Source organism: Marmota flaviventris, chromosome 7, assembly GCF_047511675.1.
Source record: "Marmota flaviventris isolate mMarFla1 chromosome 7, mMarFla1.hap1, whole genome shotgun sequence".
Taxonomy (NCBI): Eukaryota; Metazoa; Chordata; class Mammalia; order Rodentia; family Sciuridae; genus Marmota; species Marmota flaviventris.
In genome coordinates, this window is record NC_092504.1 from 38,355,186 (window position 1) to 38,380,606 (window position 25,421).

Genomic DNA, 25,421 nt, shown 5'->3' on the forward strand with positions numbered 1-25,421 from the left:
TAGTAAATAATTTAAACATGTAAATGATCTTGACTTTTAATAAATCAAAAGCCAGTCTCCAATGTTAATATTAAAATTTGCCTCTAAGCTACTGTGCTTGAGAAACAGAAACTGAAGGAGAATAGTTAGCCTGGATCTAAATGTCCATTTTGTAATAGACTAAAACAGAACTTTCTGTAACCTGTTACCCTAAGGCCTGCATTATTTTAAATCTGTACAGAGTTGTTAATTTCATCCTTCAGTCAAGACTAGGCCTGGTAAAAAAAAAACAAAACCTGTTCTGCTTTATTTGTTTTCTTAAAACGTGTCATGGAATTCAAAATTAGAGAATGATAAAATTGAAAAAAAAAAAAGTGAACAAAATTGGTCTTAAAACAAACATGAAAATCTGCAGTGCATGGTGAGCATCCCTGTCCATGGAAAATATATCTGAACAGCTCTCTGAAAGAAGCTCTTCACAGTCAAGAAGGCCATTCTCTTTCAATGTTGCTGGCAAAAGTTTCTGATCATCCTTGGAATTACTTTAGGAGGAAGGTATGGATATATATTTGTTTTTCAATCCATTCAACAAAGTATGAAACATTGCTATACACACCAGGCCCCAGGACTTTGGAAAAGCAGACAGAGCCCCATGAAGTTAAACCAAATAAAGTCCACCGTCCTCCAGATTGCTCACAAACAAGAGGCCCACCACTGTCACCCTGTAATGAAAAGAAAAGGAATTTAGTTACTGGGATTCCAGAATCCCAATAGCATCTATGTCTTCATAAGGGTATAATAAAGCCAAATCTGCCCAGCTTAACCAACTCCTTGGAAATTTTTAACAAAGCTCTCATTGTCAGTCTGTGGAAGGAGCATAGTTTCCACTGTGTGAATGCAACTTTAAAATGATTAATTCTGATCTTTAAAAGAATGGGATTAGCTTGGGAAAAGAATGCATTTTTGCCCTGAACTCAGAAGACATTTTTTAGTCATTTACTGACTTACCAAAATATGTCATAAATTATACATAAAATATGTATAATTTTATGTATCAGAACTGATGATCTCTTAACTCATTTTGTAAGACTGATTTATCATCTAACTATAAAAAGTACCCCAAATGGAAAAGATTTATTTTCCTTTATACTATAGGTACTACAAAAACATTCTAAAATATTTGTATTTTCATAATTCTTGCTATGTGAAAGAACACATTAAAGCATTACACATTTGGGGGTCCCTTAATTGTACTTCCTAATAGTCCTTAAGACTTTAAGGATTATTTACAGTGACATACCTCATTTATTTATACCCTGTATTTTATTCCATATGCATAGAGGTTTCATCCTTTCTATTTAAATTTAGGTATACCAAATAAGTTTTATTCAGTTATTTTCCCCAAATATAGTTAGCCTCAAAACACCATAGCATTACAGATATTAATATTGCTGCGTCTGAAAAGATCATAGTTGGTAAGAGAGCGGTATCCTGCACTGCCTCAAAAGAGAGAAGTAGATGCCATTAAAAAAAAATAAAGAAGAAAGTAAATTTATTGTGGAATGTTTGAAATACTACTTTCCCTGTGAGATTTTCCAACTTCAAATGTGTCTGTGGTCTTCCTTCCTTGTAGAATCAGAGAATAATAGAGAAAAACATGTTTATCAATGCTCTTCTAAATACTTTTCATGTATTAACTCATTTTATCTTCACCAAATAACTAAGAATTGATACTTATTACTATGACGTCCATTTCAGAGATAATGCAACTAATGCACAGGTTAAACAACTTGTTCACTGACAGAGCCATGATTTGAACCCAGACAATCTGGCAACAGGGCCCCCTACCTCATGACTACCAGGTTATGCTGCTTCTTGAAAATACTACTGAATACTATTGCTATAAAATGGAAGTGAATTTTCTATTATGCTGTATGCTTTAGTGGAAGTGGTGACCTTTGCATTCATAACTTTTTGATGCCCTAAGTCTAAATAATAAGCATAGACCCTAAGAAGCTAAATAAAATTTTTTTTCTGCCTGAAACACTAATTGGAAAAATTTTTTAAAAAGGCAAAATTTCCTGGAAACATTTATTTTTCATCCCATCAATAAATGGGATGAATTCAAACTAAAAAGCTTCTTATCAGCAAAAGAAACAATCAGTGAGGTGAATAGAGAGCCTATAGAATAGAAGCAAATTTTTACCACACACACATCAGATAGAGCACTAATCTCTAGTGTACATAAAGAACTCAAAAACCTTAACACCAAAAACACAAATAACCCAATCAATAAATGGGCTGAGGAACTGAACAGACACTTCTCAGAAGATGATATGCAAATACATGAAAAAAATGTTCAACATCTCTAGCAATTAGAGAAATGCAAATAAAACTTCTCTAAGATTTCATCTCACTCCAGTCAGAGTGGGAGCTATTAAGAATACAAATAACAATAAGCGTTGGCAAGAATGTGAGGAAAAGGACACACTCTTACATTGCTGGTAGGACTGCAAATTGGTGCAATCAATATGGAGATTCCTTGGAAGACTAGGAATGGAACCACCATTTGACTCAGCTATCCCTCTCCTGGGTCTATACCCACAGGACTGAAAAACAACATACTACAGGGACACAGCTACATCTATGTTTATAGAAGCATAATTCACAATAGTTAAATTGTGGAACCAACCTAGATACCCTTCAGCAAATGAATGGATAAAGAAAATATGGTATATATACACAATGGAATATTACTCATCATTAAAAAAGAATAAAATCATGACATTTGCAGGTAAATGGATGGAGTTGGAGAATATTATGCTAAGTGAAGTAAACCAATCCAAAAAAAACCAAATGTTTTCTCTGATATGAGGATGCTGACCCATAATAGGGATGGGGAGGCGGGCATGAGAGGAACAGAGGAACCTTAGATAGGGTGAAGGGGACAGAGGGGAAGAGAGGGAGGAGGGGCATAGGAAAGATGGTGGAATGAGATGGACATCATTACCCCAATTACATGTATGAAGACATAAATGATGTGACTGTACTTTGTGTACAACCAGAGACATGAAAAATTGTGCTCTATATGTGCATGATGTAAAATGCATTCTGCTGTCATATATAACAAATAAGAATAAATAAATAAACTTTTTTTTTAAAAAAAAAAAAGGGAAAATTTCCTAGGAACATTTAGTTTTCAGTGCTGGTAAAGGAACTCAGGGCCTCGTGTGTGTTTGGTGAGTGCTTTACCACTGAATTGCATATCTAGTGCTCCTGGATACATTTTTATTAGACATATTTTCCCCAATTTTTTTACCTTCCCTTATATAAAGCAAATGCTAAGATGCTCAATTATTTATATTGAGCTCTTATTGTGCCAGATAATAATTACAATGGGACACATTTTGACATTAGTACCTCTTCATTTCCAGATCAGAAAATCAGCCTAATAATTACTTAGCAGCTACTCTGCAAGATTGTGGGCTAGGCTCCACATAGATAAAGGCATGATTTTTGTTCTAAAGTAGTCAAACATTTGCATGCATAGCAAGAATAACTTTACAGGAAAGCAAAATCTAAGGGATGTGAAGAGGACTTCAGAGGAAGGTGTAATTAGTTTTCCAGGTGGAAATGAACAAAATTGCCTTCCTGAGATGGGGGTTTGAGTGAGGTTTAGTGAGTCAAGCAGGTGTTCCATTAGGTGGGAAACAGGGTGAAGAGCCATCGATTCAGACTGAAAGGGAGAAAACTGCTAAAGACAGCACTGGTCTAGTCTGCCTTCTGGATCCTCTGCTCTCATAAGATTGGGCTTTCGGCCAAAGTTGATGCTTGGCTTCAGTATTGATCAACATGATTAATAGACCTTCACAAAGGGGCCCATGCTGTTCAATGGGCCCTTGATGATGAGATTAAGGAAGATAATGTATGTCCTCTGATAGAGGGTTGGGTGAGCAAATTTGCTTCACTTCTGATAAAAAGTAATTCAGAACATACGGAATGCATTCAGGAGACTCATAGCCAAATTCCTACTACTAAAAAATTGGAAGACCTGGTTTGTATTAGTCGTCCTATCAATGTACCTGTGACTGGAAGTGTGTTTGGGCCTTTAATTCCCTTTCAAAGAATCACATCTCTTTACCAGGAAATGACCTTGAACATGTGCTAAGAAGTGCTACTTTGTGGTAATCCTCCAAACCACACTGGGGAAACGAGAAGTGTAGTCACGTTAATCATTGCTACTATGGTAGTACAGTGGCCGAGCACTTGTGTGCTGAAGCTAGACTGTCTGGGTTTCATAGCCTCACAGTATCATGCTGGGTGATCTGGGGCAAGTTACTTAATCTTTCTGCTCTCTTGTTTCCTTGATGTGTTTAGAAAAAATAATGATATGCCACATGGGATGATTATGGGAATTAAATGAGTTATTAGTATTTTGAAGAGATCCTAGAACACAGTAAGCACTAAAGTGATAGATGAACATAATTACTATTAATTGAAAGTCTTTCACTAACAACTCAATTTATCCTCAAAACACTTCACTTTATTCATGAGAAAACTATATACAGAGGTTAGATGTCCCCAGATTACATTGTTCTTAACTGACAGAGGTGGAATTCAACACAGATCTTTCAGGTGCAAAGCCTATGCCCCAAGACCCATATCATGCTACCTCTTAAAATACTTTTATTTTTTGCACTAGAAAAGCAGCTCAGTGGTAGAACATTTGCCTACCATGCATGAGGCCCATGGTTTGAGCCCAGCGTCATAAAAATAAAAAGTTTTTTAACGATTTTTATTTTTATTTTTTGTCTTAGGAAATTACACCTGGACCTCTTGTACAGAATAAAAGAATTTTTCTACTATGGCCCACCTCAATTGGATGGCTCATAGTCATGTGGCAGAAAAGAGGGTGGCCTCAGTGAAACTCCAAAGAGCACCATCTCTCCCTGTGTCCTATGACTATTATCTAAGGAAATCACCACTGGGCTATTTCCAATCATCTGATTTTTTCCATCCTAACTTGGACCCATTAAAAATGTCATTCAATTATATTGGGCTAGTGATAATAGTGTTGTTATATCTCTTCTTCCATATTAAAATGTGGGAGGTAATGTGATCTACCAAAAAGCAGAGAAATAACAAGCATTTTGTAGCAGTGTAGTAGACTATGTTCTCCACTCTGTTACAAGCTTCGAGCACTTGCAATTTTCCTCCTTCTCTTGGAGCAAGTCCAGTCAATGAATGTTTAAATAAAAAATGAAAATGATTCCCTGCACTGCTAGGCTGGTGTGCTCCACAACCTGCTGTGGCCAGGAATATGGGTGTCTAAAGATCACGTCAGTGTCATTTGAGAACAAGCTGGTAATCAAATGGGAGCCACTAGAACCCAGAAAATGCCACTGTCACTACTCCTAAGACAAAGGCAGTCCTGTTACACACTCTAGAAGGTAAGGTGTTGATGTTTACCCAAAGGCCATCATCCTAATGGCTGGCAATGTCCTCTGGTGCCCTCCTGGTCCCTGAGATAGTCAGGTTGAAGCTCTGGTTACTATTTGCCCCTCTTCTATTGTTTGACCACTAAACACATCTGATGAGATGGACTGAAATTATTGTTTCCCCCCTGCTGCTGACCAAAGGTGTTATTCCCTATTTAGTAGTTGACAGAATTGAAGGCAACCTGAACAAAGGGGCTAGAGGTGGTTAGGGGCATGACTTGGGTACTGGATGGAGGAGGAGACACACTACGAATAATTAACACCTGGCAAAAATTATTTTTAAAATGTTCCCAAAGGATCATAAATGAATAATAATGAGTTTATGCAGGTTCACTGAAGTTATTGTTGAACTGAATCTCCTGGGCAGCCAGAAAGCAATTTACCATGCATGAGTCCACCGTGCCAGACTCATAGCCAGCACATATCATCCGGTTGGTGATGGTCTTCATGTCAAAGTAGGACTGGCACTGTTCCAGAGAAATAATACGGACCTCTCCTTCTTGCAGCTTAAAAGGCACTGGATTTAAAAAAAAGAAGAAGAAGAAATAAAGATATTTAAGATTTGGTAAAATGACTCAAAAGTGAAGCTAGCTAAATATGAAATATCATATGAACAATGTCACATCAAAAGGACCATATTATTTACTTGAAATGTCATTTCAAAGACAAACCTTATTCAAAATCAGAATTTTCTAATTAGAATATCCATAGCAATCAAAGAGGGTTGGGGGTGTATCTCAGTGGTAGAGTGTCCCCAGGTTCAATCCCAAGTATAGCAAAAGTAAATATTCATGGCAGGCGTCTGATGAAATCTTTTCGTTTTGAAAATGAAGAAATTGAGGCACCGACTAGTTAAATAACTGGCTTGTACTTTTCCCTTCTTGTTCTATACTGTGACAAACAGCAGCTACTCCAATGAAAAGGGGCAAAAGCTGGCAAAGGTAGGAGGCTGCCAGCTCAGCTTCTGTGAAGCAATCAGCCCTGCTCTGCAGCAGTGGCAAAAGCCTGTTAAATCAAACAGAGGAAGGATTGCCCTATTCTTGGTGAAAAGAAAACATCTCACCATGTGCTTCACTGGCCATTATTTGGATGTGAGAACATTTAATCCCAGGGGATATGACAGAGAGATGTCCAAAGGACAAAGCATCCCTTGGTGTTAACAGAGAGAATATATGAATTTCATCATGCTTGAAAGTTCTCGCAGAATAATAGTGGATTCCTTGACGCAAAACAGCATGAATCTTTTGCCATTTGACCATTCTACAAAATCAGACACATTTGAGTTTAAACAGTGATGGGAAAGTAGCATGTATGTACAGGGTGCATTCTTGGAAGAAATAATCATTCTTGGAAAAAATATTATCAGGAAAATAGAGGATGTGTCCTGAGTTGTCAAAAGAACAATAAGAATAAGAACAATAGGTAACACTATTGGGTACTAATGGTAGTCCCAGAGCATACCCTCACTTCTGGACCTTATCCCTTTTTAATTTTTACAAATATCCTGTGCGTTAGATAGTGTTATTATTTTTTTTCATCTTGTAATAAACTAGAAAGCAGTGCAGTAAGAGTCAATAAGTACTATCTAAATGAGTTCACTCTTGCTCCTCATGCTATATTGCCTATTTGTGAGCAATGCTACACTATTGATATAAGTTTGATATGGATATTGTTGGAAGAATAAAACCAAAGGCAATATAAAGCACATTCTACCCTTGTACTATGTTTCAGGACTAATCAGAACTTTAAAAAACCAAGATGGGAAAGAATGATGATATTATATGTCTAACGTTGCCTTTAAAATTCTTATATGTGAGCTTTTTCTGAAAAAAAATCATTGACTTTTGTCTATTGCTTTTCCTTTCCCTCATTTGATATAGATTTCCATCACTTCATATAGAAATAAACTCAACTTAGCTCAAAATGAATTTGATTAAATTTCAAGAAAAAAAAAGTGTCTTTAAATTGACATTTCCTAAGGTTACTAACAAGATGCAAATATTCATTCATCCCCAAGAACCATGAAGTAGTTAGAACAGCCAGCACTTAAAGTCAAATAGAAAGTCTCATTGACTCAATTTGTATTCCAAACTTCAAACAGCTCAACCAGAATGAGTGATTTCTATAGGGGGTTGAGAATAAGTAGTACATTTTTAGTTTCTATTTGTTCTGTATATTTAAATTGTCTACAGAGACAAACTATTTCAATCAATTTAAATTTGTAAGTAGCAAATCAAGTTTCTTTCTAGAAGGACTTACAGGTTGTGCTACAGATGTAGATAAGACCAAATCATGACACCAAGTTGGAAATGTGACTGTACAGCTTGACTGAAGAAATGGAATTGCCTACCTGCTCCACAGAGCTTCAGAGGAGCTTTACCCACAGATGGACCAAATCATTATTAGAGTCAGTTCAAAGCAGGATGATTGATAGGTCCCATTTGGCATGGCAACTCCAAAACCCTGGTAGTGGCTTCTTGGAGAGAAAGTCTGCGGTTTGCAGGATTTTGAGGCTGCATCTGAACTAGGAGGTTTAAGTGCCATGGTTTATTATTCATGTCAACAACAGGCATGGAAGGGACCGTGTGACATGCCATTTGTGGCTGTATTTCCATAAACAAAGATAGGGAAATGTGTTGAAAGGCTAGGAAAAAACAGTGTGTTTGGTTACAAGTTGAAAGGCAAATGCTACTGATGAGCCTGGCTTACTTTTGTTGCCCATGTGGCCCCAGCCTGTGATATAGCAGTACGTATCTGGTTCCAGAGACTGCTCCGGGCTGGGTAAGCAGACAGGTCGGACATAGCTCGTCTCGTGGATGTCTTCACTCAGCTCCACAATGCTGATGTCATAGTCCACCACTGCTCGACTGTAGCGGGGATGCAGGACGATGGTCTTCACGAAGCGTGTCTGCGTGAACGCGGATGGGTGGTCCAGGTTGTTGATGCCAAACACCACCTTCCACACAGCAGCGCTCTCTCGCCTAGGATGGAAATTCAAGAGCAAGTGACATCTTCAACTCTAATTCACCATTCTAACACCATTCTAATTGCATAGCTGTTTTTTTTTAAGTATTTATGTAAAAATGGCTGTTTCCTTGCCTGAATTTATTCATAGAAGTATTCATTTAATGGTCTGAAAGCAAAGCCCAAGCTTTTTGATGGACCTTTATTTTTTTATTTATTTTTATGTGGTGCTGAGGATTGAACCCAGGGCCTCACACGTGGTAGGCAAACGCTCTACCTCTGAGCTACAACTCTAGCCCAAAGGCCATTTTTGAATGCAGTTATTCTTGAAAATACAACTTGTTCAGGCTTAAAGGAAGGCAGAGTAGTTACTTTTCTTTTTTTAATTTATTTTTAATGAATGAGAAAGATCACTGAAATCCAAGAAAAGACAAGAGCAAGTGGAAAAGAAGGAGAGAAAAGCCAAGAGATCCCACCAAGAAACACCAAGTCCTGGGAGAAGTGCCAGGGTCTCAGGGCAGCCTTCTGCTCATTTCAAGGCAGGGGTTTTAAAAGGTCCCTCACAACCTCCAGCGCTCAGTATCAGACTGTTGTTTTTTGATGTCATGTCAGCAATCTTTTATTCAATTCTCGCCTTTAAATGCTTTCTTCACTCAGCTCATAGGTCTTGCCATGCTCCAGAATCTCCTCCAATCTCATAGACTCCCACTGGCTCAATCTTCTCTTCTGAGTTCTCCCCAGCTCTCAGTGTCAGTGTTGAAGTGCTCTGACACTCCACCCTCAACCTTCTCTTCCTGCTCCATACTCCCTTGATGGTTTCATCTAATCCAGTGGTTTTAAATACTACCTCAAACCCTGGTGACTCCTAAATATATAGCACCAGTTCCATCCCCTATCCTGACCTGCAGCCTGGAAAGCCCAGTTTCCTATTCAACACACTCACGTGGAGTGTGGGAGGCTGCCCTGCCCATGGGCTGAGCATCCTCTCTCAGCCTTGAGTAAGGCAGGTGTTTGGTCTGGCATTGAATGCCATGCGCTATGCAAAACAAGTAGCCTCCACCTTCACTCGGCAAAGAAGTTTGCTCTAGCCCTGGACTTGGGCGTTATCCAATGGGATTGGACAAATCTCCCTTTTGAAACCCTATCCCCTGCCTTATTTGGTGAAGAACATTCCATCGAAGCTCCTTTGTGTGTCCCCCCTATAATATAAAGAGATTCCAGGAGCACATTCTCTTTCCAGTGCTGTCCTGCGTGGAAGCTGACCCTTAAGGTCGCAGAGCTGTCCTCTTGACATGAAAACTACTTTTGTGTTATGTGATTTCTCACCATTTTCTTAGTTTAATGTTGCAGCCAGGTCCTTTGAACCCTGTTCATCTCATCAGTGTGGGCATTTGGTGAGAATGGTGTTTGATAATAGCCACCATTTATTGAGGCTTACCACATATCTTAGAATGTTTAAGCATTCAGAATTAATTTTACAGCATTTTGATATTTACAATCTCTAGTGGCCCAGTTGAATCATCTCTTTCTCTTACACCCAACATTAAATGCATCAGCCAATCTTCTCCATTCCTATTTTCAAATATGTCCAGCATCTTGCTGTTTCTCCCTCTCCACTGTAAGATACTTCTCCACCTAAGGTACTCTCATCTCCTTGGACCACTGCAGTCAACTCCCAAATGAAGACTCTTCATCTAATCTTAGCTCCTATGACTCATTTTCCTCAGAGCAGTCAGAGTGACCTTTTAAAAATAAAATTAGATCAAGTTCATCTCCTGCTCATATTTCTCTAAGGACTTTATATCACACTTGAGCTAAATTCTAGACTTCCATCCCTGGCCTCTGAGACTCTACACAGTATGCTGCATTTCAACCCCAAGGACTTTCTATTTTGGGACATGCTAAGGACATGTGCCTATCAGAGGTCCCCTTGCTGTTCCGCCAGCTCTCAAATGACTTCCACCTATACTCTTTCTCTTCAACCTGCGTCACTTCCTCAACACTATTTTCCCTAGTCACCCTAACTCTTCCTCTATCCTCATCACTCTCTCTACACTTGACCCTGCTTCCAGTTTCTTCTCATAGTGTCCATTAATGTCAATGACACTGATACATTTGTTTTTCTATTTTATCTTGCCTCTCAGGTGTTATCTCTGTGACAGCAGGAACTTTGTTGGTCTTGTTCACTGCGATATTCACAGGGTCTAGTGCTAGTCATGCAGTGGGTTCTCAAAAAGTATCAAATGATGGTTCCATGTAAGTTGTTTTAAAACATGTGTTAATGGCAGACTCCAACTATGTGAGCAAGGTTTATTTTTCATCACTTCCTGTATGTCCTCCTCCCTTCACCATCTTCCCTCTTCAAAGTGAGCCAAGGTCAAAGGCACGGATGTTTGTTGGACCATAATGCTGTGAATGGGGTGAAGCTTTAATGTGGACACTCCCTTACACTATGGTACTGTGAGTCAGCATGAGAACACTGACCCAATTTGGGAGCTTGTGACCAAATCAACCAAAGTAGGTTAACTCTTCAATCCACATTTAACATGGAATCAGCTGGAAAGATTTTGAAATAGTAATACTTTGGGCATCAGCCTATAGCAACTGAAACAGAAGCCCTTGGGCTGGGATCCTGGAATCTGTGTTTTTTAAGGGCTATCCTTTCTATGGTATCTATTTAGTCACCTTCAGCATGACAGCTACCCAAAAGCTGAGACTTCAAGAGGCCCAGAAAATAGGAGCCAACACTTAAGACTCAAACTGAACTTAGTATTGTTAGATATTTAAACCATACTCTACTAAAGAGCTCCTCCACAAAGTGATGCATTCTGGACTTTTTCCATTTTAGAGAAAAATACTTCAGAGCTATCAAAAGAAAAGTTGATGCCTTTAATTGAAAAAATACAGATCTGTAACTATTCCTCTGTAGAAATATAAAAATAACAGAACTGAGTGCAAATGGATGATTAAATAAGCAATTACAATAAATTGCAGGAACTGCTATCTTGTGGGCATTACAAAACAATGTTACCGAATTAATTTTTACCACCTAGCTCCATCGCTCAACGTGTTTTTTCTCCTTCCTTCCTTTCTTCCATTTTCTTTCTTTTCTTTCCTTCTTCCTTCCTTCTTCCCTTGTTCCTTTAATTTTTTTAGTCTAAAGGAGTAAGTTCATGGCCATTCAAGAAATTTAATATTCACTTGAAACTCTATTACTTAAGATATTTAAAATTAAGCAATAAATCATTTCAAACTTCTGCCTATTTACTAATTTCTTGCTCTTGAACCAGAGCTGTTAAGTTTTGGTTGTGACAAAAACTCATTCATCTGCTTAATCATAAGCAACATTTCCAACAGTCACACATTTTATTTGCAACAAAATAAAATAACAACAAAATTCCAGACTTAATTACCGGATTCGGGGTTAATTTCTACTAATAAATAATGAGTGTCAACAAAGCAGCTAAATGTTATTCATTTGTATCCAATAATCTCTTGCTACATAAGCTACTGTCCTGATGGCATTAATATACACCAAAAGCAAAAAAAGAGAAAAGTGCACAGGAAATTAGACATTTTTTAAATTCAGTGATATTGTTCTTTTTTTTTCTTTTTGTTATGAGTATGAAGTGAAAAATAAGCTTCTTTAACATTTTTTTTTCACAAGTCTGGGAAAAAAACGTGGAAACCAGCCTGTTGTTTGAAAGGGTTGTCTGAAGTAAAGGAGATGTGCATAAATGATACACTGTTATGTGAAGTATGTGCTAGGGAGAGTGAGTCAGAAGTAAAGGCAGAGACAGCTCTGTCTGTAGTTAGAAGCAAAAAAAAAAGGAAGACAATTTGAGACATCAATTTCCTATCTGGTCAGGAGAACCCAGGGGAGAAACACAGAGAAACAAGAGATGAATGAATGAATGGCCATTTTGGTAAGAAGAGTCTAATTTATATTCGACTACAAAGAAAAAAGTCAGGTACATTAGCTAAAAAGCCTCAGCATAGGAATACTTCCCACTTGGCTGTCAAGCCTCAAAGCAGGAACAAGGAGAATTGGAATATTCTTAAAGGAGTTTGTGCAAAGATCTTAATGCTTTTAAGAGTGATCAAGCAAGCACAGGTACAGCCAGGCAACTCTATCCACAACCACATGAAAGTGGCTAAGAAAGATGTTTAGAGGAATCTTTTTCCTTTCACTCTCGCTCTAGATATAGTTCATTCCCTAAAATTCACATTTAAGATCTCATTTGCTTAATGTTTATGCTATTGTTTTATATGCATATATGTCATAGAGAATTATCAATTCCAAAAATAAAACCTAGCTATTTACACATCTCAGATGCACTATTGCATTCCAAGAAATTATACAACACATTGTAGGTAGAATGTCTGGATGCAATAACCTGTCACTTTGGTTTGCAATTTGCCACATAAAACTCTAGTTGAGACATGAAATGTTGTATTTTCACTTAATTCAGCTAGCCAAATTTCCTTTTTAAGTCTATTCTTTTTGTTTATATGTGTAATACAGGGGATCAAACCTCAGGCCTTATGAATACTAGGCAAATGCTCTACCAAGTGGTAGAGATTACATCCTTAGTTCCAGAGAGCCAAATTTAGAGATTTTCTATCTTTATTTCAGGAGCACAATATTTTCCTTCCTTGACCCTTTCCAGTTTAGCTTGTTTGTATATTTAACATTTTTCCTTTTTAATGAGGGAAAATTAATATTCATAATTAACACATGATAGAAATCACCCTATTTCACAAGACCTACTTCAGAAGAAGCATAACTGAATGGTGATTTGGAGAGTCTGAAGAAAGAATGGTTATTTGAGAGAGTCTGCACTAAGAAAAGAAATATATTATAACATCACTGCTGTTCTACAAATCAGTGATCTCTTACTTTTAATATTGTGCTCTGCCCTTAGAATTTTTAAAAAGAATTATCTGTAACAGACAAGATGAATAGACTTTAGAATAAGGTGGCTGCAAAATAAATTCATGACAGGCATGAGTGTGGGTCAGTAAACAGAGATTGTGTCAGACCTTGTCCATCCTGACAGTCATCTGACTCTCAGCTCCAGCTAATTTCTGTCATAGCCTAATGTGCAGTGTGACCGGTCTTGAAGGAAAGCTGAAGTTTTAGATTTTATGCAAAGTATCCAGTTTTAAATGTTGGATAAAAATTTTTAAATGTATACAACAAGCAAAATAGCTCAATAGCCTGGAGTCTTTGTATGTGTGTGTGTGTGTGTGTGTGTGTGTGTGTATTTCTATAGTTTTTCAAGTATTTCTACGAACATTATTTCAAGTGATCCTCAAATCAATTGTGAAATGTATATTCCATTGTAGAGAACAGAAAGAGAAATCTTTATTCCATTGTAGAGAAGAGAAAGCAGTGACTCAAGAGATGAGTGACTAAGCTACAGAGAAAGTAAGAGTTGGTAATGGACCAGAATGCTGGTTATTGAACCTCTAGATCATAGCTTTTCTACTAAACTTCTGTAAAACAAAGAGTAGGATCCACAGCTGTTGACACAGGAATGAGGCGCTGGTCCCAAGTGGAAGTTCATGCAGGATGGGAAGACTCTTTGGTGAGTGATATGAAGGCAGATGGTGAGAGGGTTTGTTCCCTTTGCTGAACTCACCTCTAGGTGTAATGGGTATTAAGGTATTAACCATCAGTGATAAACAAAGTGGACAATTCTGGTATTCCAGGGTCCAGAAAAAGCAACAGAAGGACTTAGGCAAATACATATCCTGGACCTTTCAGAACCAAATTTTGGAATGTTCAGAAAAAAATTACAGATATGGCAATGTGTCAGGAGACTCTTGAAGTAAGTACAGCTCAAAACAAATGAGAGCATCACATGCCAAATTTCTATGCTGCCAACACAAATGACTGCAGTAAGTAAAGAAATAATCTACACAGTAAATGTGACTACATAAGGATCCCACAGCTATGAAATTAGAAAATGAATCACAAAGAGTGGCACGAAATTGTAACAAGTATCATAAAATTTTAGCCATAAAGTAGGAAGAAGTTTGTTTAAAGTGAAAAATTAAAAATGGCTTCTTGGTGAAATAATGTGCAGAAAGAAAAGAGGAAAATATCTCTCTGTGGCAGATAATATAATTTTAGGAAATAATTAAAACAAAGCAGAATTATTTAAAGCTCCTTTCCTTCCAGTTTCTCCTACCAAGGGGAATGATCTTCAGACAATATCCAGAAGATTCATCTTCTACATCACATATATTTAATATCTTGAAATATTGAATTTATGGGAGGAATTGGTGAAAGATCCCTGATCATCTGTGGATTAGCTAACATTTCTAGTTTCAGAACACTATGGTCCCAACTACTGAAAGAACTAAAGATATGAATACTAAGAACCAATAAGGGGATGGTTACTTAGGTAACAAAATATTTATTGAGATGGGGAAGTTGGTGAAGCATATAATTATTTGACTAGTGAGAGAAAAGAGAAATCAATAGTTTTATTTTGGCCATGCAAAGTAGGATGTTTAACATACACTGAAAGAGACATGTCATCTAAGCAGTGAAATACATGTTTGAAGTTGGTGGTAGTGGTAGTCATCAGGGAGAAATCTAGGCTGGGCTGGAGATATAAATGTGAAAGTCATTAACAAATATGCGATAGTCAAATATAATACTCAGTCCATACTTGATACTCATATTTGCTCAAATATGTATCTGAAACCATGTAATTAGATGAGCAAATGCAGATGGGTAAATGAAGCTATGACCTGGGCCCTGTAGGATTCAGTGACCTAAAAAAGGAGAAGCTTAGAAAAGAGAAAAAAAAATGGTAGAGCACTGAAATAGGAGCAAAGCAAAAAGATGTTTTGTCATTTTAGAAGAAAAGTGAAGGAAGCATTCAAGAAGGATGCAGTGATCATCCTGGGGAGGGTTCTAGTGGGTTGAAACCTGAAAATTCACCATTGGATTCATCAAGATGAAGATCAATAGAGACCTTGGTAAGTGCCATTTCTACATTGTCTTTGATGAGATCCCAGCCAGAGTGTGTTAGGAGAAAATGAGATGTAGAAAAGTTGAGACAGTCACTGTAAGAAACTCTTTTAGAAGTTCTACCATGAATAGAGGCTAAAGTAGAGCAAGATTTAAAAACAGAAGCAAAGCAGGACAGTTAAAGTGGTGATGTTAAGACATAGTTGCTGAAGGGAATGATCTATAAAAGGGGCAGAAATTGATATGAAATATAAATGATGATTTGGGGACTATAGTCTTTGAAAAGATGATAGGAAATATGGCTGTTCCTAAAAAGGAGCAAGGACATGTCTCTCCTATAACTCAACACAAAGCATGGAAAAGAGCCAAGGATACAGTAGTTATTTTGGAACTGGGGTGGGGCAAGTGAAAGATATGTTGTTTTCTAAGTTATCCATGAAAGATGCAATGAGATCAGTAGATGGTGAGGGAGATTTGGAGAAAGAGGGTAGTCTATAGTTGTCTTTCAGGGTATAAAAATGACTTCCCCGAAGAAGTATATTGGAAGTATCCATTGTGTTAGATGCTCATTGGAGATTCATGATTGTGTTCTTGACATGAGCTCAGCTAGCAATCAGGTATACAGTGTTCTCCATCAGTGGTTAGCTGTGCAGGTGCATGGTACAAGAACAGGGATGGCAATATTGGAAGAAAGTAAGCCTGAACCAAGGGATCTCCAATTCAAGAATCATGCTTTGCTCACAATTAAACTCTTCAAAATTTAATTTGTCTAAATTTTTTTCTCTTATCAAAACAATTCTAGAAGCCAACTACAGGCTATATCCTAGACCCAGAAATTTTGAACTGGATAAGGGAGGATGACAGAGAATACCACCATAATGACATAGAAAAGGGGCTCACAGGGCCAGGTTGAAGTCTCCTAGGGATTTTTTAAAACACATGTTGTTACATTCCAGTGATGTTAAAAAACAACACTCAAGGAGAATATGGATCCATAATGGAGAATTTCTGTTTTAGTGGACATTATTACTAATGGAAGTAGATCAATTCCTCCAAGTAGATAAAATGCAAAGACAAGTTGTGAATGATTAGTACAGTTCATAAACATCTAGAAATTTAAAAAGTAATCATGAACACACCCATGCACAATATGGCTTAGTAGAATAGAAACTGACCAAAGCTCTCATTTCCTTTTCTGATTATATTAAAAGACTGTTAAATCAGGAAGGTGAGTAAACAAGGATAAGGATTTTTTTTTCTTCTTCTTGAGAATAAGAGAGGGAGCTGTGGTCAAATTATCAAGCAATTTTAAGGGTCCAACTAATGTTGAAAGTTAGGCATGTCTCTAATCTGTATGTTTTTGGTAATGTTCTTCTAAGTCTGTAGAGCATGAATGTCAGGTCAAAAAATGTGCTTTTCATGTTGGCTGTCTGCCTCCTGTGACTGGGAGAAAGATGCAGGGGGAAAAAACATCGAAGGTGCTGGTAAAGGATTAAAGTGATGATCCAGTGAATGGAACCTGGTTGACTAGAAAAAGAAAGGAGGTGAGAAGGAGACTGATGAACTGAGATGGGAAGAAATGCAGACAAGCAACCCTGAATCTTATTGAATTGAAGAGCTGGTATGGTAGAAATCAAGACATGGATGATCACAGTTTTTCATAAAAGCTTCCTGTAAAGGAATTTGATGTTTCTGATCATTACTAGTTGTGGGCCCACCCAAGAAGTTCATCCTTCAGTCTTTCATAGATAAAAGAAGACAGACAAAATGTTTATTAAATTACCCCCTGAAAGTCAAAGTCTTTGTTCCTTAGAACTTTTAAAGTTGAATTGGTATTGAAACATATAGGACATGATCTGGTCAACTTAGTATCTCATGCTTTTAATTTTCATTTGGTATTTTTAAATACCTCTCCATGAAAGAGCAAACCAAATTGTCTTTTTTTTTTCCTCACCAATATAATTAAAAGAGACAGGCTGAAAAAAAGACCTACAGATGGATCATGCTGAGCCTTGCCAAAGCATGAGATCTGGATATGAAGTAAATCTCATTAACTGCCACAATTGATGGCCTCAGCAGAGAATAAGGCTTATAATTAAAAGTTATGAAGTGCTTACAGTGCCCTGGAGAGATTATAAAATAGAATTGGGTTTATTAGTACACATTCGAGCAGAGGGTTTTTTGAAGTTGGGCTATTTCTAACTTCACATGGATAGGCAGACCCCTCTTGAAAGTTCCATTATGTTTAGTGTTCCATGAAATGTCATCAATGCCTTTGATATTCTATCCATTTCCTTAATTATAAACACATATTTCTTCTCTATTGCAAGGTTCCTTCTTAACTTCACAGAACTTCCAGTGAAAGAGAAAATTTGGATACCACACTTGAAAGTGGCATACGAACTTGGATTAACTAGCACTAGTTAATTAACTAGTACTGTTCCCTTAAAGAACTGTTAGATTCATTCAGATAATTACCTTTTGATGAATGGGCTTTTACTAGTATAACTCCATGCTTTCTATGGAGATACAAATCAGAACTGTAAAAGACATCTGCAAACATCTGGCTGGCCCCTTCCAAAGCAATAACACTGCAGTTTATTTCTTGACACACTGTGCAGACTCTTCCAGTCATTCTGAGTCTTATATATTAAAAGTTTTCAAGAGAACATACTGGTTTGATATTTATATATTATTTCCCCCCCAAAAAATCAAATAACTGTATATATACATTTTCATTTCTAATCACTTATCTGATTATTTGTTTAAATATTGTTGCTCACAAGGTTAGTACCTCAAGAAACGAAGCAAGTATCTATTTCTATAATCCCCATGAAAGAGCTAAATGTATGTTCTGGGTCTCTGTCCTCTAGAAACAGAAGTACCAATAGGTGAGCAGCTTCAAATTAGAAAGGTTATTGCAATATTTTTTTCAAACAATGGCAAACTGAAACTAATCCAAATATCCATCAACTGATGAATAATAGACAAAGTTATGGTAAATCAATAGTACAGAATATCCAGTTAGCTTCAAAAAAAAATGAGTGGAACTATGTCAATCTACCTGGAGGTGTGCCCATGATATATTGCCAAATGAGAAAAGCAACTAAAATATAGCGTATAATTTCAAATTGTAAAAATAAGCAGTGACACCCTTTGCACAATGCATGAGTTTATAGTTGTGGAGGAACATTCATGAAACTATATTGGGGTATCTCTGGGATGATGAGGAAGTCAAGGAAAGACAGTGTGGGAAGAGATAAATAGTGCTAGCAAAATACAAAAATAGTCATGCCACAATGCTAAGGGGAAATGCAGAATGTTTTTAGCAATTTTTTTTTTTAAAAAAGAAAAGTTCACCTTCATCACTGGTTGATGTCAGGCCTGATTCTTAAGACCTTACAAAGACATCTCACTTCATGCCCACATCAACCCTGTGAGGTGGGGATTGTAAAGTTCTCCATTTCACTGAAGAGGTGATGGTGGCCCAGAGAAGATAATGAATTATCTCATGGTTATGCAATAAGTGACAAAGCTTAGCAAAAATAATATTATGCCAACAGACAAAGGAAAAAAAAGTTGTAAAATTGCCTTTTTTTTTCCCTAGAATAAACCACACCAAGTAAAAATGATCAATTAGGTAACAGAACTGTGGATTATTTTTCTCTTCCATCTTTGCTATTATTTAACCTTATTTTGAAACAAAGTGAAGTTATTTAAAATAAATAGAACAGGGTGGGGTTGTGGCTCAGTGGTAGAGCGCTCGCCTAGCATGTGCGAGGCGCTGGGTTCGATCCTCAGCACCACATACAAATAAAATAAAGATATAACAAAATAAATAAATAGAATGAAATGGGTGGTTTGGGTGATTTAGTAGTTTTTAAAACCTGTTTTTGAGTTCTTTGACACTCCTCACTCCCTTTGAATTTGGTGGGGCTTGGGATAATTCTAACAAAACACATAGCAATACTAATGTTATGTGTCTTTGGAAGCTGAGTTTTAAAAGGTGACACAGCTCTTCCTGGCTCACTTTTTGGGAAGCTGGCTCTGGAGGATGCCAGTCACCATGATATGAGCCCATATGGAGAGGACATGAGGTCCTAGTCAAGACAGTTTCCACTGCCAGACTTCAGAAGTTCAGCCCCGGCCTTAGAACCTTCCAACTGAGGCCCCAGATGTTGATGAAAAGTGACAAATTGCACCCACTATTTTCTGCCTGAATATCTGACCCCGAGAATCTTCTGTGAGCAAAATAAATGTTTGGGTGATTGTTGTTGTTGTTGTTATTTTTTCTTTTGTTTGGGGTTTTGCAATTTTTTGTTGTTGTTGTTGTTTCTAAATTACACAGCAACACATAGCTGGAACGGATGAGGACCTTTTTCAGTGATGTTTGTCAGGTTGAGGGAGGCTTCCCTTTGGTTCTAGTCTTGTGTTCCCTAAAGAGATACAGTGGTAGCTAACTTTATGAATCAACTTGGCTGGACCACAGTGCCCCAATATTTGGTCAAATATTATTCTGGATGTTTCTGTGAAGGTGTTTTTGAGTGAGATCAGTGTTTAAAATAGTAGGCTTTGAGTATAGCAGATTACTTTCTATGATATGGGTGGGCCATATCATTGATCATCTGGAGACTTTAAGAGAACAAACACTGATCACCCCTAAGCAAGAAAGAATTCACTAGCAGCCTCATCTGTTACAACTCTTGCCTGTGTCTCTAGCCTGTTCTCAATCACATTATGGATTCACCTAGTCCCCACAATTACATGAGCCAATTCCTTAAAATCAGACATTCTCTTTCCCACTCCCTCCCTCCCTCTCTCTCTCTCTCCCTCTCCCCCCTCCAACTTTCTCTCTCTCTCTCTCTCTCTACACACACACACACACACACACACACACCTTCATATCTTCAGGTATCACCGTGGTGAACTTAACTTGGAAAATATCTGGAAAAAATTTGTCTGTATTGAACACGTTTTTTTCTTGTCATTATTCCCCAAACAATTCATGTCATATTTTGGATGTGAGGTGTCCCCCCAAGGCTCATATGTGACGATGCAAGAAGGTCTAGAGGAGATAAGACTGGCTAAATCCAATCAATAAATCAGCCCCCCTGAAGGGATTAATTGGGTGGTGGCTGAAGGCAGGTAGGTTGTGGCTGGAGGAGAGGGTTATTGAGGGTGTGCCTTTGGGGTACTTATTTTGTATCTGTCACTGGAGTCTCTCTCTCTGCTTCCAAATCATTATGTGATCCACTTCCCTCTACCACACTCTTCTGCCAGGATGTTCTGCCTCACCTTGAGTCCAGAGGAATGGAGCCTGCTGTCTATGGATTGAGACCTCTGAAACCTTGAGCCCCCAAATTAACTTTTCATCCTCTACAATTGTTTTAGTCAGATCTTTTAGTCACAGCAGCAAAAAAGCTGACTAAAACAACTCAGTATAGCAACAATTGACAAAGCATTTACATTATAATTAGTTGTTACAAAAATGATCAGACCCAGGCAGAGTAAAAATAAAATAATATAAAACAATAGTGTAGCTTACCCCTCTAAACAGTGGGCAACTGTCAGAACCCACTTCCTGGCAATGAGAACACAGCCACAGATATGTCCACTGGGTTCACTCTGCAGAGAGCACTGCCACGGCCACCTTCCAGGGCGACTCGTCCGACCCCCAAGGATCCTCTTGTTCAAGCGGGCAGCAGGCCGGCGCCCACAGTCTATCAAAGAGCAGAAGACAGTTTGTGACTCTAAACCCAGATAAATCTTAGGTCTTCAGTGTCACATGCAAGTGGTCATTTTTCCCTTGAACCAACTGAGGTAAACTAAATTCATATCCTACTGCTGGGCCACCAATTCACTCACCTTGTTTAGTACACAGAAGAGAGATCTTTCTTCTGCTTGGACAAGATTGCCTACATTTGGGAACATAAAATGGTATAATATTAAGTTACATACTTACTATTCACTCCAAATGTTTTACCAGGGAAAGACAAGATTTGAGCAATAATTATCTTTAGTGTAGGAATTCTCAAGGCAGAGAAGGTTAGACATCAACTTGAGGGAAGGGGTATAAGGAGATTGTGTATTTTATTCACATCAATTTATTCCTATATTCATAATATAATTTCACCTCCTGGGAAGAGAAACTATTGGAAAAAGTTTCCCACATGATCTTGACTGTACCATCCACAATATTGATTTTAACCATGTTTCCTAATGTAGGTAAGGTGCAGGGAGAATAAGACTGATTGCCCAAAATCTGTGTAGAGGGAGGGGCAAGTCAGATGTTTATAGTTATGGAGAGGATATGTTCTCCCCAAAAGTTGAGAGTCTGAGAGAAATGAAATATTACTTCAAAACTTAAAGAACAGGTAAAGGAACAGAATATTTAGACTGGAAAAAATCTTAAAATTGTCTAAGTTAAATATTTTGTAAGTTCTTTTTAGTTATACATGACAGTAGAATCCATTTTGATAAAATTATACAAGCATGGAATATATCTTATTCTGATTCTTGTGGATGTACACAATGGTGAGATTCACTTAGGTATTTTCAGACATATATACATAGGAAAATTACGTTACATTCATTCTACTGTCTTTCCTATTTCTATCCCTCCTCCCTTCCCTTCATTCCCCTTTGTCTAATCTATTGAATTTATATTCTTCCCCTCCCTGCCCCCTTTATCATTGTTTACCTTCTACATACCAGTGAAAATATTCAACCTTTGATTTGGGGGGATTCGTTTATTATTAAATTTTGGATACATGAAGAATTGCCATGAGAAAAGGAGATTTATTCCGTATAACTCCACATGGCATGATCAGAACCAGTGAGTAGAACTGATAGGATATGTGAGTTCAGGAAGGGAGAAGAACTTTCTAAAAATCCCATTTAAACTTTAAAGGCAAAAACATGGACTGTGTTTCAGAATCTCTTAATGTGGTGCACAGAAGAATTCAGTCTCGGGTAGGTAAAATTTTTATCACCAAGTTCTCTTCCCACCATGAAACATTTATTCACAATGTAAATTAAAAAGAAAATATAGATACTTTAAGACTCCCCCAAACTGTGATATGCTAGGAATCTTGGATTCCCACATTAAACAAAGATTCATTCTTATTTTGTCATTTCCACATTCACCTTCACAGATTTCCTGTATTTTTCATGTTTTGCTAAATTTACGTGGGGGGGAACATGTAATTATTGATAATTATATAATATAGGAAACACTCATTTGTTTTCCACCTTCCAACAATCTAAAATTCTCTCTCCTTGTTCTCTACCTTTATATCCTTAACTTGTAGTACTCCCTAATATCTGAAATTATTTATGTACACCAACTTACAATTACTCCATCCACCCAAATTACACATGTTCCTTGAGATCAGAGTCTTATATTCTGTCATTTACTTCAACATCCCCTTAAAGCCTAGAACTGAACCCAGTGTAGAAGAGATACTCAATAATTAGCTGTTATTTTTTAGATTAAAAATTTATAGCTTTTAGATATAGGAAAAGTTATCAAAGAATCTCCATCTTAACTCCTTACAGCAACTGTGGTTATATAAGATACCACATTTAGTAAGCCAGAACTAGAATTATGTCCACAAACTCCCAATTTAGTACAAGTTATTTATTTATTCATTTATTTGACCTAAAAGGCCTTTTCTGGCATTCTGAGTCTACAGAAATACCACTCTCTTGAAAGATTCAGGTAATTGTTTGGGAGAAAATGCTTCATTTGACAAATATTCAGACATATGGGTTACAGAATTTGGTTTGTGTAGAAAATCTTAGGTTATGCTAAGGGGAAATAGGCTTTTGTTTTCTTTTCTGAAATTTTAAGAGAAGTGATTTCCCTAGCACTTATTATAAGCTTTGGAGTCAGAAAAACAATTTAAATTCAGAAACTATCACTATCTGTGGGCTGTGAGCTTTCACAAGTTATGTGAACATTCTAAATCCCAGTTTCCTCATTTGTGAAAATTGGAAAATTATCACTAGCTGATAAATCTCGTGTGAGGATTAAATGAGAAATGTATGTAAGACTACCTAGATGAATACCTATAATGTAAGAGAAAATTTCCTCAATTTATCTTCCTCTACATCCCACCCATAGACAAGGGAGATAGCTCTTTATAAGATGTCATTATTTCTGGTATGAGAGAGAGACTTAAGTGCATTTTCAAGGCTCCATGATTAAAACTTCATTTTATGTCTATTCTTTTCTCAGACTCTCCAGGTTTTTAGCTATTACTTCGATTTTCTCTGCTGATTAATTTCATGTGGCATTAGTAGGGAATTCAGACATGACAGTTTATTTTCAATAGGATATTAAAACAACTGTAGGTTTAGAACTCAAGTTCCTTATTTTCACAATGATAGTTTCTATCATTCTGATTAAAGAAAGATGTAATTAGCCCCAAATAAAAATAAATCTATGTCTAGAAAGAAGAAATAAAATCAAATGATGTTGAAATGTAAAGGCTAATAGCCATTCTATGAAGACTCTTTATTGATGTGACAAATTTGGATTATCTGAAATTAAAAATGGAAAGAGGCCCTGATGATAAACTATTACTCCATAATCTGACCACACATACCTCTTATGAAAGACCTCTCACCTGTGGACCATCAGTTCATGCAAAGTGGTTCCATTGAGGCTTGTCCAGTTGGACTGCACCATCAGCCACTGCTGGTCTTGTTCCTGTTCTTGTATCAGTTCAGTCACAGATGGTTCTCTGGTATAGAGCAAATTCCAGATAAATATCCAAAGTACAGTGATTTTTTAACATATATTATTGATAATTTGCACTTCTTTTTCATAAAGAAGCATTACTTGTAAATCAATATTTTAAGAGGAGAATTTGGATTAAGAGAGATTTGGTATGGAACATGATTAGCTAGCAGGGAAGTTATGAAAAATATTCCAGAGATAATAAAAAATCCAAACTATTACAGATATTTTAATCATTCTCTCTGTTGACATGCATTTGAACATCATGAGGTGTTAGAATTCTAATTATACAGGTAAAACTTTCAACATCTAAAAAATAAGAGTCACTAAGCAGGAATAAAAGTAAAATAATGGGGAGAGAAGATGGCGGCGAGGGGAGTGCATTGCCCCCGTGTGATGCGTCACTGTGTGGGAGTATGACAAGTCAGGATGGCTAAAGGCTATCTTGTTAGGAATTTCCAGCAATAGTGGGGTGCTCTGGAACCTGGAGGAAGGATTTCCATCGCACGAGGATCGGCTACGGGGACTCAAACGCGAGAGATTTGTCACACGGAGGGTAACACTGCTTATTCACCAAATCGCCCCGCGGCTAGAGTCTGCAGCACATGCGCTGGGAAACGAGGAGGAGATAGTGGCGCAGGGATACAGCGCTGCAGTTTCTGCCAGCCGTGCAAGCACCGTACTCAGGGCTGAATTCTGGGTTCGAGACGGGGGAAAGAAGCGGTCCATTTTGGTTCTCCACACAGGTCAGACCACAGAGGAGGCCAGCGGCCACCATCTTGAAGAGCTGAGGTCACCATCCCTGTTTTCGACTGACCGCAGCTCATTCAGCCATAGAACAGGTAATTTCAGGCTGCCATTCGCCTGCGGCTTGCGGACAGATTGCTCGGGCTCAGTGCCTGGGTGCTTCTTGGAGCCTGCTCTTATCGGAGCGGGCACCGAGCGCGGGGTGGCCGAGTTCCGGCTCCCGGAACTGCCCAGGCCCAGGGCTGGGGAGCCCGCGGGGACTGCTTCTTGGAGCCTGCTCTTATCAGAGCATACACCGAGCACGGAGCAGCCGAGTTCCGGCTCCCGGAATTGCTCTGGCCCAGGGCTAAGGAGCCCGCGGAAACTGCTTCTCAGTCCGGGTCCTGCTGAGGGCCGGTCAGGACTCACCCGTTGCTTTGGTTGCCCGGCAAGGGGAACGAAATGCTGCCATTCGCATAGGATACCAACATGGCAGAGATCTGATGTCATCAGAAAGCAGCGG

General features: G+C 37.9%; 1 protein-coding gene across 1 annotated transcript in view; it reads right to left on the bottom strand.

Moving 5' to 3' along the window:
- Positions 1-518: 518 nt before the first annotated feature.
- The window catches only part of Corin (corin, serine peptidase), a 280,126-nt gene continuing 255,223 nt past the window's right edge, over positions 519-25,421 (bottom strand). Inside the window, exons 17-22 of the mRNA XM_027937642.2 lie at positions 24,060-24,176; positions 21,295-21,344; positions 20,975-21,149; positions 8,187-8,458; positions 5,861-5,994; positions 519-701 (exon numbers count right to left, since the gene is read on the bottom strand). Of these exons, the coding sequence (XP_027793443.2) occupies positions 519-701; positions 5,861-5,994; positions 8,187-8,458; positions 20,975-21,149; positions 21,295-21,344; positions 24,060-24,176 (931 nt within the window). The remainder of the gene's footprint in view (positions 702-5,860; positions 5,995-8,186; positions 8,459-20,974; positions 21,150-21,294; positions 21,345-24,059; positions 24,177-25,421) is intronic.